The sequence below is a fragment of the Alligator mississippiensis genome, chromosome 14 (genome assembly GCF_030867095.1).
Source record: "Alligator mississippiensis isolate rAllMis1 chromosome 14, rAllMis1, whole genome shotgun sequence".
NCBI classification, from domain to species: Eukaryota; Metazoa; Chordata; order Crocodylia; family Alligatoridae; genus Alligator; species Alligator mississippiensis.
Genome location: NC_081837.1, coordinates 13,593,986 through 13,611,930, shown reverse-complemented (window position 1 = coordinate 13,611,930; position 17,945 = coordinate 13,593,986). Strand labels below are relative to the sequence as shown.

The following is a 17,945-nucleotide window of genomic DNA, read 5'->3' as shown; positions in this document are numbered from 1 at the left end:
CTGACTACTGAGCACAGGGTATTCCAAGAAATTCAAGTATGCTTGATTTTTCTGTTTTTGTTAGATTTCCCTCTTATCTGTACCCTTGCCCTTAACTGGAGTTGCTAGGTGCTACCCAAACACAAATACCTTATGATGATGATTCTGGTAGTGTTCAAACTGTGCTAGAGATTAGGGCTGTGCAAAGCTTCGGTTGCTGATTTGATTTGGCGGAGGTTCGGCCAGATTTGGTGGCCAAATAAGAATCAAATAAGGAGACCCTTTAATCTCTCTGAATCGATTCAGAGGGTTCTGATTTGATTCGGAGAGATTTGATGATTCGGACATAGACACAGCTTTAAATGTTTTTTCTACGTACCTCGAGGTACCAAGTGGCTTGTGAACGCTGAGATGGTGGGGCAGATGGAGCGTCACATGGGAGCGCAGCGGGGTCCCCAGCACACTCGGTGGTGGGCACTTCCAGTCCACTTCTGGTCTGCCGCAGAGTGCGTGGGGGACCTCCTGGCTCAGCGACTGGTGCTTCCTGGGTCTGGGGGGGCATCTGGGGTCCCCCTGCAGCCGATTGCTGACCCAGAGAGGGTGCAGGGTAGTCTACCGCCAAGCACATAGGGGCCCCCCACGTGCTCCTGTGGGACACTCCATCCACTCCACCATCACAGCATTCACGAGCCGTGCCTGGTACCTTGAGGTATGTAGACAAAAATATTTAAAGCTGTGTCTATGGCCAAATCACTGATTTCCCCGAATCAGCGTTGAATCTTCAGATTTGGATTTGGTTGAATTGAATCGGGACAGTGATCTGAATCAAGGAATTGAATCGCTGTCCCCGATCCAGGCTGAATCTGAATCGAATACAGCCCGTTTCGCACACCCCTACTAGTGATACCTTCCAGTTACGGTTGGTATGCTTTGTGCTTGTATGGATTAAAGAGTTATAAACAGAGTACACGTGTAATTTAGTTGTTCTTTTGGAGCTGTTGCTTGTACATCACCGCTTGTGATTGGAGTTGTCCTCTCCTATCTGTTCCAAGACACTCGAATGCAAATGTTCATTATAAGGAAAAGCATAACAAGGATGCTAGGGCCTCCTCCGAGCGTGGCTTGGGCTGACTGCTGTTATAATCCTCTCATAAATTGATGTCAGCCTGTGCTCAAGACAGCTCAAATGCTAGTGCTGGTGTGCTCGTGACAGTGGCTAATGGGATGACCAATGTCATTCTGTTCTTTGCTGTGCTCTTCTCTGTCTGCCTCTTGTTTTATGCTTACGTGACAAGCTCTTTGGGAAAGGAACCATCATTTTGGTCTGTTTGTAGAGGGCCAAGTACGGTGAGATCCTGATCCAAGACAGGAATTCCTAGGTGCTATGAGATTATAATTAATAGGACTGCGCATGGGAGCTTGCTTGCTTCAAGGTATTTCTGGCATGGAGCATGCTACTGGTCTCTGTCTTAGCGTTCACTGCCATGTTCTGTGCAAAGCAGTGTTTTGGGTCTGGAGAGTGTCATATTGCCTTTAAGTCCTGCTACCTGGGCAATCTGCCTTTCTCCTGCTCCTTCAGTTGGGATTAGTTGACCTGTTGCCGACCATTTACCCTTGGGGGAAGGCAGGGAATTTGGGAAGAGCACAGGGGCACTTGGCTTGCAATCACTGCTACTGTTCATCTGGCAGAACCTGAGTTTCTTGTTCTCCAAGGTCCATTTGAGCTGCCTGTGCTTCCTTCGCCTCCCCTCTTCTAACCCGACGATCTTCCACGGTCCCTTCCGGCCTGACAGTGTATGAAACTATGAACCGGGGAGGAGGTGGTTTGCAAAACAAAACAAAACAAAAAAAGCCAAGGAGTGCTTGCAGGGGAGGCCGAGAGAGGCTTGAAATCTCTCATGTGTCACCAGGAGGGGTCTGTTGTGGAAAACGCACCAAGAGGTGGCGTCAGACACATGGCAAAGCGCGAGGCCCGTGTGTGTACATGTCTCGGCGCGCTCCAGTGCCCAGTCTCCCGCGGGCACCGGCTGCCCTTGGCCCGGGGTGCTGCCCAAACCCGGCCGGCTGGGCTGCTTTGGCAGAGGCGCTTCTCTAGGAGAGGGGCGCTGGACATGCGGCCTGGTGGAGAGTCGCTCCCTGCGTCCTGCCTGCGCCGGGCTCGGGTGCGGGGGGCAGCCCTGGGCGCAGGGGGGTGAGGGGCGCAGATGTGGGATGGGGGGGAGGGCTTGGCTCAGGAGGAGGAGGGTTTGGCCCAGGGAATGAGGAGGGCTTGGCCCATGGGAGGAAGCCTTGGTCTGGGAGGAGGAGGGTTTGGCCCAGGGAATGAGGAGGGCTTGGCCCATGGGAGGAAGCCTTGGTCTGGGAGGAGGAAGGTTTGGCACAGGGGAAGAAGGAGGGTTTGGCCCAGGGGAGGAAGCCTTGATCGGGGGGGGGAGGAAGAGGAGGGAATGGCCCGGGGGCAGGTGGACGGGTTGGCGCAGGGGGGGAAGGGGGGGAGGAGGAGGGCTGCCCGGGCGCGGGTCGGTGCGGCGGGCGGGCGGGGGGGGCCGGTGCAGGCTGTATGTAAATCGCAGCCAATAGATGTTGTTGTTGAGCGGGGCTGGGATTAGCGCCGGGGCGAATGGCTTGCAATCTTACTGGGATTACAGAACAAAGAGACGCGCTCCGCAGCCCCCGGGAGCAGGGCCCGGCCCGGCCCTCCGGCCCCGGCCCGCCCCGCCCCGCCCCGCCCCCGCCCCGCGCCGGGCTCGCCCGCCCCGCCCCGCCCTCCTCGCCGGGCGGCAGCAGCCCGCGGTCGCGCCGGACGAGCCCTGCGGTAAGAGAAACTTTTCCCCCCCGCTCTCGCTCCCGCCCCGCGCCCGCGCCCCTCCTCACGGGCCTGCCCCGGCACTGCGGTCGGTCGGCCCCGTGTGGGGGAGACCCCCTGTTGTCACCCCTCCCCGCCTCATCCCGTCCGCCAGCCCTTGGGAAGTCACTTGAACCTCCCCGGTTTCATCCCTGGTTGATCTATTGAGGACACAGGACACGGCTTCTCCTGGGCACTTGGGACAGGGGCAGGCAGGAGCTGAGGGGGCAGAGGTGGAGGGAAGAAGGGGTTTCTCCCCCCCACCCTTCCCCTTCCCCAGCGCTGTGAAAGGCGGTGGCGGCGCAGCTTAAAAATAGCCAGGCTTGGTGCAAGCCAGGAGGCACCCCCCGCGCCCGCCCGCCCGCCCGCGGCGAGGAGACCAGACTGCAGAGAGAGACGTGCTTTCGCGAGATGCTTTCGCCCTCCTGGAGGAAGGGGAGCCCCGGCAGGGTGAGCGCACGGCTGCCGTCCCTGCCTCCCTCCCTCCCTCGCCCGCAGGAAAGCTCCCAGAAGCCGGATGTGGCCAGCGTGTGCCAAGGGGACAGGTTCCCGCTTGGGCCTTCTTGCGCGCGGGGATGGGTTCGGGATTAGCGATTAAATCGGCGAACGTGTCGTGCCCGTCGCCCCTCGCCGCTCTGGGAAGTGCCACGGGGCCGCGTCTTGACCGAGGGGTTTCTGGCGGGTGCTGAACTTGCCTTTTCAAAGCAGGCGGGTGGCATTTTGCCGTGGCCGGAAAGCAGGTGCGACGGGTGGATGCAAGACCCCGAATGCGATGTGGATTCGTTGTCGGGGTGAATCCACATTACCGAAGCTGCGTGTGGGTAGGGTGTTGCATGTCATGGGCTCTGTTGTGTGTGTGTGCATCTCTGCTACTGATCGGTAGGACTTTGGGAAGTCGCTTTACCTCCCTGTTTCCATCCCTGGCTTATCTGTTTAGGACATAAACTCTTAGGGGGCAAGGACTGTCCCTCAAGATGTCTGTACGGTGCCGAGCGCAATGTAACATGCCGTTAGTAACAGATGAGCCACCTGGAAGTGCTGTGTGGGGAGCTGTCTGAGGGATGAATAACATCTTATTCATATAGTCGCTTTAAATCCAGAAGGATCCCGAGATTTAAAAAAAAATGTTGTCTGTGGCCGCTGTGCCGGTTGGGACAGCTCATTGACTGCTCCACGTAATCCATGTTTCTGGGAGACTCGCTGCAGCGTTGACTCTGCTGCAGAGTCGCTGCTCCAGCTTCAAAGCTTCCATTTGCGAAGAATAAAGAGCCGAGTCTTTTATGCTTGGGAGGGAAGCCTGCCAGGAGCGAACGGGGTGTCAAACAGACGTGATTTTTGGCTTGTTGAGTTTTGGGTAGCCTGAAACAATAGCTCGGAGAGGCATGAGCTGCCCTGCTCACACCAGCGGCGTTCTGACTCGGAGAACTAGTGAGGGCATCCAATGTTGATGTCTGTACTCGCTGCACTGCTGAGTATTTTAGGAAAAACTCCGCTAATGCGTTTATCCCGCTGTCACGGATACCTGCCCCCTCATTGAAAACCCCAATTGTCCTCTCACCAGGTGTCAAAACATCCAGTGCCCATGTCTGAAGCACGGGGCATGTTGCTAACTGTCCAGTTTAGAGGTAATGTAAAAGGAATCGGATTGAATGTAAAATAAAGCGCAGGGGATAACATACCGATTGTGGCTTTTGTTTTTTGTATTTGATTCTGAGAGAATCTCGGTTTTAAAAACTTGATCCAGACCTGCCATGTGTTGCTGGCAGGCTGCCCCGTGTTATCATCGAATACTGCTGGGAGGGGGGATATGGTCAAACTTGCTACTGAGCATATGTGGTGTAGCTACTGTACCTGTTCTCTGATAATATTTTTCTCTTCTTCCCTAGGACTCCCATTGTTTAGGCCTCAATCTGGCAAAGACTAGGCTTGAGTGTAACTGTATGCCCTGATTTGAGTGAGGCCATTCATGTGCAAAGCTATGCATGTGCCTAAGTCTTTAGAGAATTGGGAGGCTAGTGAGAAAATAATCCCTTTTCTTGGGAGAAAACAAAAGTGTTTAAGAGACTCATCACGTGATGGCTTCATATTTATAACTTGATGAAGCTCTTGCTTGTTTGTATCAGCCTGCTGTTTGGAGGCAGGGGTAGGATTTACCCTACAAGGTTTTCTGGGTGAAGTTTAGCAGCTCAGTGTGCCTGGGTCATCTAAGTCATTAGGCACCGAGAGGTGTTTCTGGTGCGTGGTGCAGGCTCATTAGATTTTAATGAGATTTTCCTTGTGATTCCAGGGTGCCCACCTTCATTTTCCAATTTTTTGCATCTTGCATGGCATTGAGGGCAAGGAGGGATTGCTTTGCTGTTTCATCTTCCTGTGGAGGTAGGCAAGGAAATGTGCTTTGCTGTAGTGAAACTCATTGCTTACAAACAACAGATTTAGTCCCAGCGTGGACCTCAGCACTGTTCTATCTACTTATGTGTGGTGAGGATGGAGGGTGCATGCAGAGCGGTATCCCTGAAAACTTGAGGCTGTTGCTTACCTAAGGCATGTGAAAAGCTGCACCTCTTCTGCAGGACCTGCCTTGTTGTACAGCAAGTCAGCTGTCCATCTGGGTCCCTGTTGGTGCTGAGGGTCCAGATTCTTTAGAGCCTGGTGCCTAATATTTTTCTATAGCTGCAGGCTTTCTATCCATTTAGCAATATCGGAAGAGCAGGGTGGTCCAGACCCTGTGTACCTAGAGGACTATGCATAACTTTCCTGTGATTAGACAGTTTGCTTCCCATGCCCTTACAGTCTCATCCTGTGCGTGGAACTGTTTGCCCCCTTGCAGAATTTACTCAACAGTAGAGGGAGGCACGTAGGGTGGGATACAGAGTATTAATGCTTCTAAGTGTCATGGAGCCCAGTTAACAGAGTGGAAAATCATGATCTTAGGTAGGTTGCAGTCTAAAGCTGGAAAAGCTGTTGCCCCACCTGAATCTGCTGTGATTAAAGGAAAAAAAATGTAAATGTTTGGTTAAGAAGATTAAATATTTAAATGAATCATACGCCACTCTGGACTGCCTTCAGCCAGAATGCTTGGCCAGATTTTCCCAGTAGATGGCAAGATCAGAAATATTTGTGGATGCTGTCCTTGTCCACTGGGATTCCTTGCTCTTTTTTTATCCACCCCTCCATTTATTTTTGGGTGCCAAATTATTCCTGGAAGCAAAGTTAAGTGCTTCTGCTCCTCTTTCACCTCCATCTTCTTTGTTGCAGTCTTCTGTGCCAGGGCTTGCCTCTGCTTCAGAGGATCATGTAGCCTGGCTCGCTTAGATCTGTTTATGACTGAGTCAGAAGAGCAGGAAGGAAACCTGCCTAGAGGCACATTAGCCCCTTGATCCCCCAGTGACCTCTGTGTGATGGAGCTCTGCCCAAGTTTAGATCCCCACTGAGATCAGTGCGGCTTGAGGGAGGCATAGGAGTTGGTCTCTGTGAAACTCCTTGCTGGATTGGAGCTTTAGACCCGTCAGATATTCTGTATGACCTTCTAGTACTCAACTGCATGCAAGCCATAACTCTGCCACCCACTTCCCCAGAGTCACTGTTTAGATTAATAAAGTCTCTTCTGCTAACAGAACCAGGCAGTGGAGTTATAGACCAAGAAGGGGCTTCTACTTGGGGCAATATGGTCCTTGAATAGCCCCTGGCATAACCCTGGGCACTAACTCGTAAAGTCGCTCTTACAATAGAGACTCTTGTCAGATTCCACATACACCCAGAATTTGTGCTTAGTGAAATTTTGAACCTGGCTTCTTATCTTCTGAAGCCATCCCATATTTGCAACATATGTAGTTAAATCTCTTCAAAAGGATCTGGGGGGAAAATACTCTTTACGCTTATCCCTCTGCAGTCTACAACCTCAGCTGATCTCTCTGAATATACTGCTAATTTCACGAACTTCAGTAGTGCCATACTGACTTGGAAACATCTGTTTAGCTAGGGCACTGGCTCAGCACAGGAGCTACCTGATGGGTTTAGCTATGAAACTGGAAAACAGATGCTCTGCCCAACATGATCTCTTTTGAAGGGAAAGAATTATTTGGTGCTGTGCTTGACAGTGGCAGTATGAGAAAGTAATCCAGATGCAAAGTTCAGTCTAAAGCCATGTGGCTCTAACATGAGTACTGATCACTAAAGGTTTTTATTCCCCCTATCTTTTTTGCAGTACTGCAAAGACAGGAGACTGAGACCTGTTTTGACACCACAACCAAATTCATTAGGCAATGTAATTGGTAATAAAGCTACTGCCCATTTTAAATTAAAAAATCAGTAGCCCAAATAACCTAATGGAGGGATTCCAATATGCTGTTCCTACAGGAAATAGCTAAAAGTTTTTTAGGCACTTATCAATGCAGTGTACTTCCTCTGAGAATTTTCTCATCTGCACCCCAAGGGTTTCATTCTGCACTCAGTTACACCAATGCAAATGGCGTAGCATCAGCATAACCAAGGGCAGGGCTTGGTCCAGAGTGGTGACCTTAAATCTTAGTGCTAGTAGTGTCCAACTTGGAAAGCAGGCACCAAGGTCATTTACATCCCAAGAGTGTGTTTATTCTTCCTGCTGTACGAAGACAGGATCCAAACACATGGTGCGGAAATACTGTTGCATTTTTAATTTTTAAAGGAGATTCATTATCAGTCTGGAGCAACGCTGACTCCTGCTAGCGCAGACAATGGAAGCTCTAGCCCAAAGTGTCCTGTGACACCTTCTGGGAAGTGTTTAACCTACAGCTTAATTAGTTACACAGTGTTCATGTAGCAGTCTGGAAGTAGGGCATGTCTGCGTCAAGGTGATTGGTACCCGGCCTGGAGCATGTAGCTGATCTTTCAGGAGCACGTGTATGTAGCGCATCCTTTGCCATTGCTAACTGTTTCCTGAAACTTCAAGGAGAATCTTCTCCTTGAGGGCAAAAGCCAGGCAGAGCTTGAGTTTCCCTAAATAACAGAAATATACCTTGTTCTATGACAAACTCTTAACAGGAATAATTGGGACAGGGGGGAGTGCAGAGCATGCAGTTACAAAGGACTGTGTAGGAAGCTTCTGTTTCCAGAAGACGGAAGGTGGGATTTTTCAAGTGCATTTGGCGTTTTGTTCCCATCAAAGCGAATAGGAATTTTTACCACTCGTTGGGACTAAATTTAAGCCAGTACTGGCAAAATTCCAGCTGAAAGCTGTAAGCAGTGGCCTTCTGGTATTCTTAATGCCCACCAGACAGTTCATAAAACAGAACAGCAGGAGTTGAGAAAAAAGAGCAGCTTGGCAGTAGCATTTTTATCAGGAACACTAACACTTTACAAACTAGACCAGGGTTTCCCAAATTGTGTTGTATGTATCCCTGCTCCTACATGAGTATGATGTTTCACCCATTCACTTGCAAAGATACACGAACCAATGGAGTTTGGGAGCTACTGAATGGGTCAAAGCATTGCCATACCACAATGATGAATGCAGTGCAATGAAAATGCCTAGCTGAACTTTATAGATAGTTTTTTTGCCTAAGGGTGTGGGATCTGGTTTAACACACAGTTATTTCTGTCCACATTACCTAACACTACTCTTCCAGCTGATTAATTTTTCCTTGCAGCTCTTGAGAGAAATAATTCCAAGCTGCTTCATCTAAAATACAGCGGAGAATATTTTGGGCTTTGTCTTGCAGATCCTTTTTTGAGGTGGGGCCAAAGCCTAAAATCAATAAAGGCAAACCCTGGTCTGTATTGTGGTCTTTGTTTGGCAGCATACTTAAGCATATGTCTAAATTTGAAATTACGAGTATCCCTAGCGACCGAAAAGGAATCACTCCTATTCACTTAGGCATTTTGCTGAAGCATGGTCTGAGAGAGAAATTTCTCTTACAATTTGAAAAGTCTTTACCTTGTAGGGCTATTAAGGAGGAAGGCCTCTACTCAATCACACAAGTCCTAGCAGCTGTGTTTTTTGGAAGAGTACAATGATCACATGCTATGTTTTTGGCGTTTGGGGCATTCATTTCTAAAGGGCTTTACAGATTTCACCAATGAATACTTTTTCTTGTGGTACGCTATTACCAAGGACCCCACTCCGTGAGCCATCTTTGCAAGAACTGGTTGTAGCTTGGTGGGATTTATGTGTGTTTATACAAGCAGGCACAGACTGAACCTTTTTTTGTGCTGTTGCTTTGTCTTTGCTTGGAGCTAAAATCCTATTATGACCATTTTAAAAAGAGAATTACTTCAGCCAGATGAATAGGTGACCATGAAACACCATTTCCCTGCCTTTGCAATTCACAAAGGTATAATCATTGTTCACTAGGACTCAGTCCGTCAGAGGTAATCTCCACCTTTCGCCTGAATCACAAGTCTGCTTTATCTTCATTTTCTCAGACCTGCGACTTCATAAAGAAAAAATATTCTCTCACTTGGAAACTCTTAATAAAAACCTGAAAGAGACCCACTGGGTATTTTGGTTTTTTTTTTTTTTTTTTTTTTACAGGTAATCAGGATGGCCTCAATGAGCCTAATTCTCTTTTGATTTCACAATAACCTCCGGAGATGCTTTCCCCCAGAAGGGAATAAAGGGCAAAACCAGTTTTCCCCACTCTTCAATAACTCAAGAAGTAGGATTAGCAGTTTGCTAAAGATTTCAGCCAGGTTTGCTGAAGAATTGTACTCTCATTTAGGTGTCAAAACAAGTGCACTGACTTTCTTGGGAGGAGGGGATAGAAAGCTGTTTGCCTTTTGAAAATCTGGCCCTTTCTTGGGACAGTTGGAAGGACGAAAAACCCCAGAGAAACCTGAGAAGTTTGGAAGGGTAACCGGCGCTAGATTAAGGCTTGTCACACTGGAGCTGAAAGAGATTAAGAAGCTTTCCCCGTGGGTCAGGTTATTCATTAACAACTTTGCAGTGTTTCTTGTCTTTTACTCTGGAGCATCTGGATACTGGGTCCTTTCAAAGCCTAGGTGGGCCCTGGGTTTGATTAGGTACGGCAGCTCCCGTGTTCCTAAGTGCACACAGTTCCCACTTGAAAGCCTGCGAAAGCAAAGACTTTCAAAATTGCTTGATAAGTTCTTCGGGGCACCAACAATCTTTTTTCTTGGTCTGCCACAAATGGGGCCTATTTTTAAGCTGGAGTTCCGCATGTAAAGGGGAATGAGAGTTTTGGAGACCTATATCTCTCGGCTCCCTGCTAGAAGAGTGGAGAAGAACCTTTCTTTAACCCACATAGATTCACCCTCTAGCTGAGGTAGGAGGAGAGTGGATCTGATTATGACCACAAACATCATGTATTGGAAAAACAAAATGGAGCTCACACTTCCTCATTCCATCACCTAAATAACTCTGCAAAGAATAGAGTCCCAAACTGATCATCAGCTCAGTAGACTATTTCCATTTTAAAAAATCCCCAAATAAACCCCAGCTGTTTCTTCTATTAATCACCTGACACAACACACACGAGCAAAGCGGTACTCTGAAATGGTAAAGTGTGCGCAGTCAGATACTCTCCTACCAATGCACCCCATCGAAATTTCAAAAAAGTAAACAGCTTCCCTTCTTTCTACTCTCTGTGGTCAAAGTTAAATGTTGTATGTTTACCTGGAGGAGAAAGCAAATAGAGGGGATATTTTGTGCCTAGTGGTTGTGGGTAAGAACGTGTAGAAGGCAAAATCTTGCATGTGGTAGTTTGTAATGGCTAGACAAGGAATTCTTTGGCTTTGCTACCATTTGTTTTGGAGGTGTGCATCTTTGCCCAGCTACAACTAGTTAACTGGGAGATATCTATAGCTATCTATAAATAATTTATGCATGTGTGTTGTAGTCATGGAGAAGCTCACTTCAATATTAATCTCTAGCCGCATGTAATTATGAGTATCTCTAGCCATATCCAACGACCTTGCCACACTCCATTCAAGTTTTTGCTGGTTGGTGACCAAGTCCATTTATCATGTAGAAGAAACTCATTGTGGTATTGAACAATTGGTTGCTTGTTTGTGATTTCAAAGGCAATCATTGTAGCATTTAAGGAGTGGCCCTTGAAACCATGCTTCAAAGTGCTTCATGCAGGAAAGGTTCTGTATGGTGCCTGTGTCAGCCACAAGGGTGCGGAGATGATACAGGGCAGAGGCCAACGATGCCCTGTTGCAGGGCAGCTGAGGGAATGCTGCTTATCATTGTGGTGGAGTACTGGTACCAAGCCATGCATAGGTGAAAAGCAACCAAGGTTTTGTCCGAAATTAGTGGCAGCCTTGGATTTTGCAAGAAGGCTAACCATATAGAGGGGCCCCACAGAGATTTTAAGGTATGGAAGGATCCTGTTCTTGGGAGAACACCCAACGTCATTGATGGTTGCACTTAGAGGCATGGGTCCCCATCCACCTGTTCATATACCAGCAGAGCCCTGCTGTGGGCAATAAGAGTGCTGCAGCTGCTCGGGGGCAAGGACAGTAGAGGAGCCGTTGTGCTGTCTCCTAACTTGGTTAACCCTGCAGCACTGTGAATGTGTCTGCTCCTGAACTGTTCAGGAACAAGTGTGCAGGAATAGGAGTGACATATCTAAGGACAGCAGTTATCTTCAGGCAGGATAATTAGCTCCGTGGGAGGGGAGAGGAAGGTGGTGACACCACACGAAAGGGTTGAAAATCATACTGATAATTTAGACTCCTGGGACCTGTCTTCTGTTCCCTCTCTGTCTCTCAAAGTGTCTGCGGGAGCTCTGGGAGAGCCTGCCACTGACTTAAGCAGGTTTGGATGAGGCCCAAAAAGAGTTTCTCTGCTGAACCCTGGTCCCTCCTCCTAGCTGTAAGAAAATCAGGGGGTGGTACAGAGATTAATTACATCCTCAGTTATGTTGACCAGGCCTTGGGTCAGGCTTTATAATGGAACTTAACACCTTAAGCATAGTTTAAACTTACTGGTGACCAAATTAAGTTCATTGAGAAAAAGGGCTCTGATAATTGCTCTTCAAATTATATTCATGTCCTAATATTATCAGAGCCCTGTTAAGGTGGGTGGTGTACATCTATGTATTAAGGAACAGTCTTTGCTTGAGTTTACAGACTTCATAGTTTAAGATGGACACAGAGGGAGGAGGTGAGCTTGGACACCAGTCCTGCACAGATTTATGTACCTGCTCAGTTTTAAGGACTGTAGACTATAGCACTATTTGTGGGTGAAGTTCAGCTAGTGCCTGCACAGGTGAAAGAATCATTGCAGAGCAAATGAAGTCAAATGAAGTAGGATATGGATCCTAAGCTGTTGTCTGCAACATGAGTAACAGGGCCCCCCCGTGCAGTTACAAGAAAGAGTTTACCACCCCAGGCACAAAATTGACTCGCCCATCTTTTTCCCCTCCCATGATGATTGTAAAGGAGAAAGGGATATTTTTACGTACCCATCAAAAGACATTTATCAGCCTGGGCAAGCAGGAGGCTAGAAATCTGTGAGGCTGTTACATTCTTGGTTAAATGGCAGAGGGGAAGGCATCAGGGGCTCCTGATTCTCATCTGTGGTAGGGCACCTTCTGGAATTCTGGCAGGATAAAGTGGCCTTCAAGGATGCAGAAATTACATTAATTCTGATTTCTGCTGGAATACTACCAAGGCATTAAGCTGAGACCTCATGGTGTTGGGAGCTGCAGGAACAGAACAAAAAGATGGTTCCCACTCCAAAAAGCTTCCAGTTTAACATGTGCAGCAGCAGTGGCAATCCCTGTTCTATGAAAACGGCAGTCTTCTAGTAAATAAGGAAGGCATTGGTTAGTCTAGAGATGACTGATAAGGCTGATCTGAGATCCTTATGTTTGACTGCAGAGTTGGCAGATAGTTCCAGGAGGAAGGAATGGATCCTGGTGATGTTGGGTCACAGCTCTGTTTCTTTGTCTTTCTCATCTATCCCTCTCCTTAGCAAGGTGAGCTTGCTTAAAATGATTGATACCTTTTAGTATATCACAGCACCACTGGGGACGGTTTGGCTGCTCGAGTCTTTTAGGTATTGATTTTTAAGTGCACCCCACTATAAGGGCCCAACCAATGTAACTGAGAATCCACACCTATGTGTTTCAACATCATGCTCATGACTTGCATCTAAGCCAGGGGTGGGCAAAATGTGGCCTGCGGGCTGGATGCGGCCCCGCCAGGTCAGTCTATCCGGCCTGCGGGGCCCCTACAAATTTAGAAAATTAATATTGATCTGCCCCTGGCTGCCTGTCATGCAGCCCTCTATGGCTTGCCAAAACTCAGTAAGTGGCCCTCCGCCTGAAATAATTACCCACCCCTGATCTAAGCTGTATCTTTCTCTGCTTTGGAGGCTTGTTAGTTAACAAGTTAGATCCTTGTGGGTATATGTAAATCGCATGGCTCTTAATTAAAAAATAATATCTGTATTACTGTGACCTATGCAAGTATAATTTTTGTTCTGTTTTGTTTTTAAATTCATATCCTTTGTAGGGTTTTATTTGGTTCTGACTGCTGGATTGCTGACGTACAGGAATTGGCGACTGTCTTCGAAGCATTGTCTCTGTATTGTTAGTGGAACACAATAAAAAGAATCTTGTTAGGCAAATATAAATAATGACATTACAATGTACCATCTGTTAAAGCATTCTTAAACACAGAGTTAATGCAGTCAGTCCTTCAAGAGCTGGTAACTTGTGATGTGCCACAATTTCTCAATAATTCCTCTTTTTTTGCTAGCAGAAAGTAACTAAACCCAGTGCGGACAAGTGCCTGATTCTGTTCTCACACGTACTGGTATAGACCAGAGTGATGACGTGGGTTAGCATGAGCCTTCTGTGAAGAAAGAACAAACCCAGAGGATTTTTGTCGAACTGCCACCCTGCTGTCTTGGCTACCTGTTCGGTAACTTGTTTTGGACAAGACCTGGTGGCATTTCACTGGGCCATCTGTGACGATACAAAAAGTGTATAAGTATGTTACTGAGTGGCATATTGGACTTTCACAGCTTCTGTGCCCATGTTGGCAGTGGGTAGAATTGTGAGTTTGTTTCCCTCCCTCTGTGATTAGTGGGTGTTTGAAGCTGGGAATGTAGTGTGGTTTTTATGGGACAGGGAAATCTACCGTTTTAATTCTTTATTCTTTGGAATATCTGGCAGATTAGTACAAGAAGGTATCATAAGGCAGCAGTGGAGCAGGTGCACACAGCAGAGCTCTATCTGTAACAGGTCAATGCTATTCTGTTTTTAAAATTTACTGTAGCACAATGCATTCTTCCAGTGTTTTGAGTCAAGGAGCTCTTGGAGTTCATTATGTGCATTGGTGAATTAAACCATGCAAGACCCTTTTGAGATGGAGAAGCAGCAGTCTCCCCATCATACAGAGAAAACTGCAGCACGGAGATCTTCTGAGACCCTGCAGCAGCTGCTGAAGTCAAGGGCTCCATGCCTTTGAAAGCCAGATCTTGAGTGACCTGTTGAAGATCAGGGAGTGAGCTGGTGGCAGAACCAGGAAAAGAATCCAGTGATCCTGATCTGCAGTTCTCTGCTACAGCCATAAGGCTGTACATCCTCATGCTGTTATATGACATGTATATTTGAGCTGAGGATGGCAACCCAAGTAAAAGACAACAAGAAATTGTTTTTTAGATACATAGGGAGTAAAAGGAAGGCCCAGGGAGGAATAGGACCCCTGCTAAATGGGCAGAAACAATTGGTGACAGACAGGGGGGACAAGGCTGAACTCCTCAACGAGTTCTTTGCCTCAGTGTTCCTAAGTGAGGGGCACGACAAGTCTCTCGCTGGGGTTGTAGAGAGGCAGCAGCAAGGCGCCAGACTTCCATGCGTAGACCCTGAGATGGTGCAGAGTCACTTGGAAGAACTGGATGCCTTTAAGTCGGCAGGTCCGGATGAGCTCCATCCGAGGGTGCTGAAGGCACTGGCCGACATCATTGCAGAACCACTGGCGGGAATATTTGAACGCTCGTGGCACATGGGCCAAGTCCTGGAGGACTGGAAAAGGGCCAATGTGGTCCCCATTTTCAAGAAGGGAAGGAAGGAGGACCCGGGCAACTATAGGCCAGTCAGTCTCACCTCCATCCTTGGCAAAGTCTTTGAAAAAATTATCAAGGCTCACATTTGTGAGAGCCCGGCAGGACAAATTATGCTGAGGGGAAATCAGCACGGGTTCGTGGCAGGCAGATCGTGCCTGACCAATCTAGTCTCTTTTTATGACCAGGTTACGAAACGCCTGGACACAGGAGGAGGGGTGGATGTCATATACTTAGACTTCAGGAAGGCCTTCGATAGGGTATCCCACCCCATACTGGTGAACAAATTAAGAGGCTGTGACTTGGATAACTACACAGTCTGGTGGGTGGCGAATTGGCTGGAGGTTCGCACCCAGAGAGCCGTGGTGGATGGGTCAGTTTCAACCTGGAAGGGTGTGGGCAGTGGGGTCCCGCAGGGCTCGGTCCTTGGACCGATACTCTTCAATGTCTTCATCAGTGACTTGGACGAGGGAGTGAAATGTACTCTGTCCAAGTTTGCAGATGACACAAAGCTATGGGGAGATGTAGACACGCCGGAGGGCAGGGAACAGCTGCAAGCAGATCTGGACAGGTTGGACAAGTGGGCAGAAAACAACAGGATGCAGTTCAACAAGGAGAAATGCAAAGTGCTGCACCTAGGGAGGAAAAATGTCCAGCACGCCTACAGCCTAGGGAATGACCTGCTGGGTGGCACAGAGGTAGAGAGGGATCTTGGAGTCCTAGTGGACTCCAAGATGAACATGAGTCGGCAGTGTGACGAAGCCATCAAAAAAGCCAATGGCACTTTATCGTGCATCAGCAGATGCATGATGAATAGGTCCAAGGAGGTGATACTTCCCCTCTATCGGGCGCTGGTCAGACCGCAGTTGGAGTACTGCGTGCAATTCTGGGCGCCGCAATTCAAGAGGGATGCGGATAACCTGGAGAGGGTCCAGAGAAGGTCCACTCGTATGGTTAAGGGCCTGCAGACTAAGCCCTACGAGGAGAGACTAGAGAAACTGGACCTCTTCAGCCTCCGCAAGAGAAGGTTGAGAGGCGACCTTGTGGCCGCCTATAAGTTCATCACGGGGGCACAGAAGGGAATTGGTGAGTATTTATTCACCAAGGCGCCCCCAGGGGTTACAAGAAATAATGGCCACAAGCTAGCAGAGAGCAGATTTAGATTGGACATTAGGAAGAACTTCTTCACAGTTCGAGTGGCCAGGGTCTGGAACGGGCTCCCAAGGGAGGTGGTGCTCTCCCCTACCCTGGGGGTCTTCAAGAGGAAGTTAGATGAGCATCTAGCTGGGGTCATCTAGACCCAGCACTCTTTCCTGCTTATGCAGGGGGTCGGACTCGATGATCTGTTGAGATCCCTTCCGACCCTAACATCTATGAATCTATGACACTAACCTCTTATTACCTGGGAACCTCACAGAACCTGAACCAACTCCCTTTGAGGTCCAGGGAATGATTCTCATGGACTTAAGCGAGAGCTGAATTACGTCCGTGGTATTCAGCATTCGGTGAGTTACTGCAAAGCTGATGCACATGCTGGAAGGTGTGCGCAGGGGAGAACCATCCACTGGTCATTTTTTCCATCTCTCAGACCCCAGTTGGCTGTCACCGATGGTGGATTTTTGCTTCTAGTGATCAGGGTTTCTAGGAAAGTGGGTCATGGCTCACTTCAGACACAGTGTTTGCCAGCCCTTCTGTGCAGTTGCTGCTCACATTGCTCCCCACTGGGCTCTAAGCAAATTGTTTGTCTCTGGTGGTGCTTCAGCATAGTCTTTTGAAATTGGGAGTAGCTCTGGCCAAGAGCGGGGGAAATCTGTCGGCAAGACCAGCAGACAGACTTGCTTGGAGGAGAACTCTCTTTCTTACAGAGAATGGCATCAGTTGAGGGACAAGGAGGGGAAGTCAGGAGGGGCCAGCATGAGAAAACCAGGTGCTCCACTTCCCTCTCTGGGGTAGATGCTGTGCACCATAGAAAGGGCCCTGTAGGAAGCCCTTGTGCAATTGCTGGGAGGAAACACGGCCTTTCAGTTTGTTAGGTCTGAGAGGAACTCTGGCTCTTTAAAGACCCTTTTGAGTTTGGGCTTTAAACAAACATCCTGGAGGAGGCTTGGGGCTTGAGTTTTGCATTCTGCAAAGTGCAGACACAGGAGTGTGCCTGTACCGGTGCCCTGAGCCCGCACGCACACACTGACAAGGTTATAAATTAGCTTCATTAGAGGAGGATCGCTGGAAATAAATTTTTCGGCACCCTTCAGGGGTAACACAAGCTGTAATTTCATCTTGCGTTTCTGGGACTGAGTACCTGGAAACCCCCTGGATGAAATTACATCCTTCCAGCTCCTTGGAAGGGGCATTTTGCACTGATTTATATTTTAATATTGCTATCCAGTTTTTAGCCGTTTAGAAAAATAAATAAAGTTGGTTGTAGGAGCTAAAAGGCCCTTAGAATGGCAGGACTCAAACTGCTGCATGGACTGTATAGAGAAGAAATAAAGGATTAATTTTGATTTATTGCAGGGCTTTTTTAGTGAGATTTTTTGTATGCACTTAACTTGGGCATGCAGCAAACAGTCCATCCTTCCCTCTGTGTCCATGTTAATCTGTACATTTCCCCTGCCATTGCGCTAACTGGCTGCATGCCACTGTTCTCTTTGACAGTTTATTATGTAGTGCATTGTGTGTTTCTTTTTTAAATACATCACTTGGGAGAAGTGTATGCCAAACATTTGAAATCCTGATGAAACAACACAGTTAAAACCAAGTGGCCCATGTGCTATTAATACAAATCTGCCGTGAGAACAGGAGGCGGGCGACCTTTAACAAGACATTAAACATTTATTAAAACCATTAGAATTAGTGTCAGGTTGTATTTATTTAAAAAAAAAAAAAAGTCTACTCCAGTAGCACTGAAAAAAACCTCTGGTGTGAAATGACAGTCTTGCACGGTGATTGAATCAGTTGAATTCATTCCCTTGTCCGAGTCCCATCTACATAGATGACACATCAGTGTCCGATGCATAGAAGGTCTGATGTGCTTGATGGCTACTTATTAGCATTGAGCCCAATCCCTCAAGTCATGGGGGGGTACCCTCTGGATGCTGCTGTAGCTTG

At 48.0% G+C, this 17,945-nt stretch overlaps 1 protein-coding gene across 8 annotated transcripts in view; it reads left to right on the top strand.

The window, feature by feature from the left end:
- The first annotated feature begins 2,672 nt into the window (after positions 1–2,672).
- GTF2IRD1 (GTF2I repeat domain containing 1) overlaps positions 2,673–17,945 on the top strand; it is a 168,706-nt gene continuing 153,433 nt past the window's right edge. For 3 of the 8 annotated variants that reach the window (XM_059717389.1, XM_059717385.1, XM_019493405.2), the window contains exon 1: positions 2,673–2,794. Coding sequence is in view for 1 of the 8 variants with exons in the window: in XM_019493402.2 (XP_019348947.1) it covers positions 3,236–3,274 (39 nt within the window). In the remaining 7 variants the exon portion in view is untranslated. Of the gene's footprint in view, positions 2,795–2,903; positions 3,275–17,945 lie in introns of those variants that run through there. The other 5 variants (XM_059717386.1, XM_059717388.1, XM_059717387.1 and 2 more) reach the window with 3 other exon arrangements.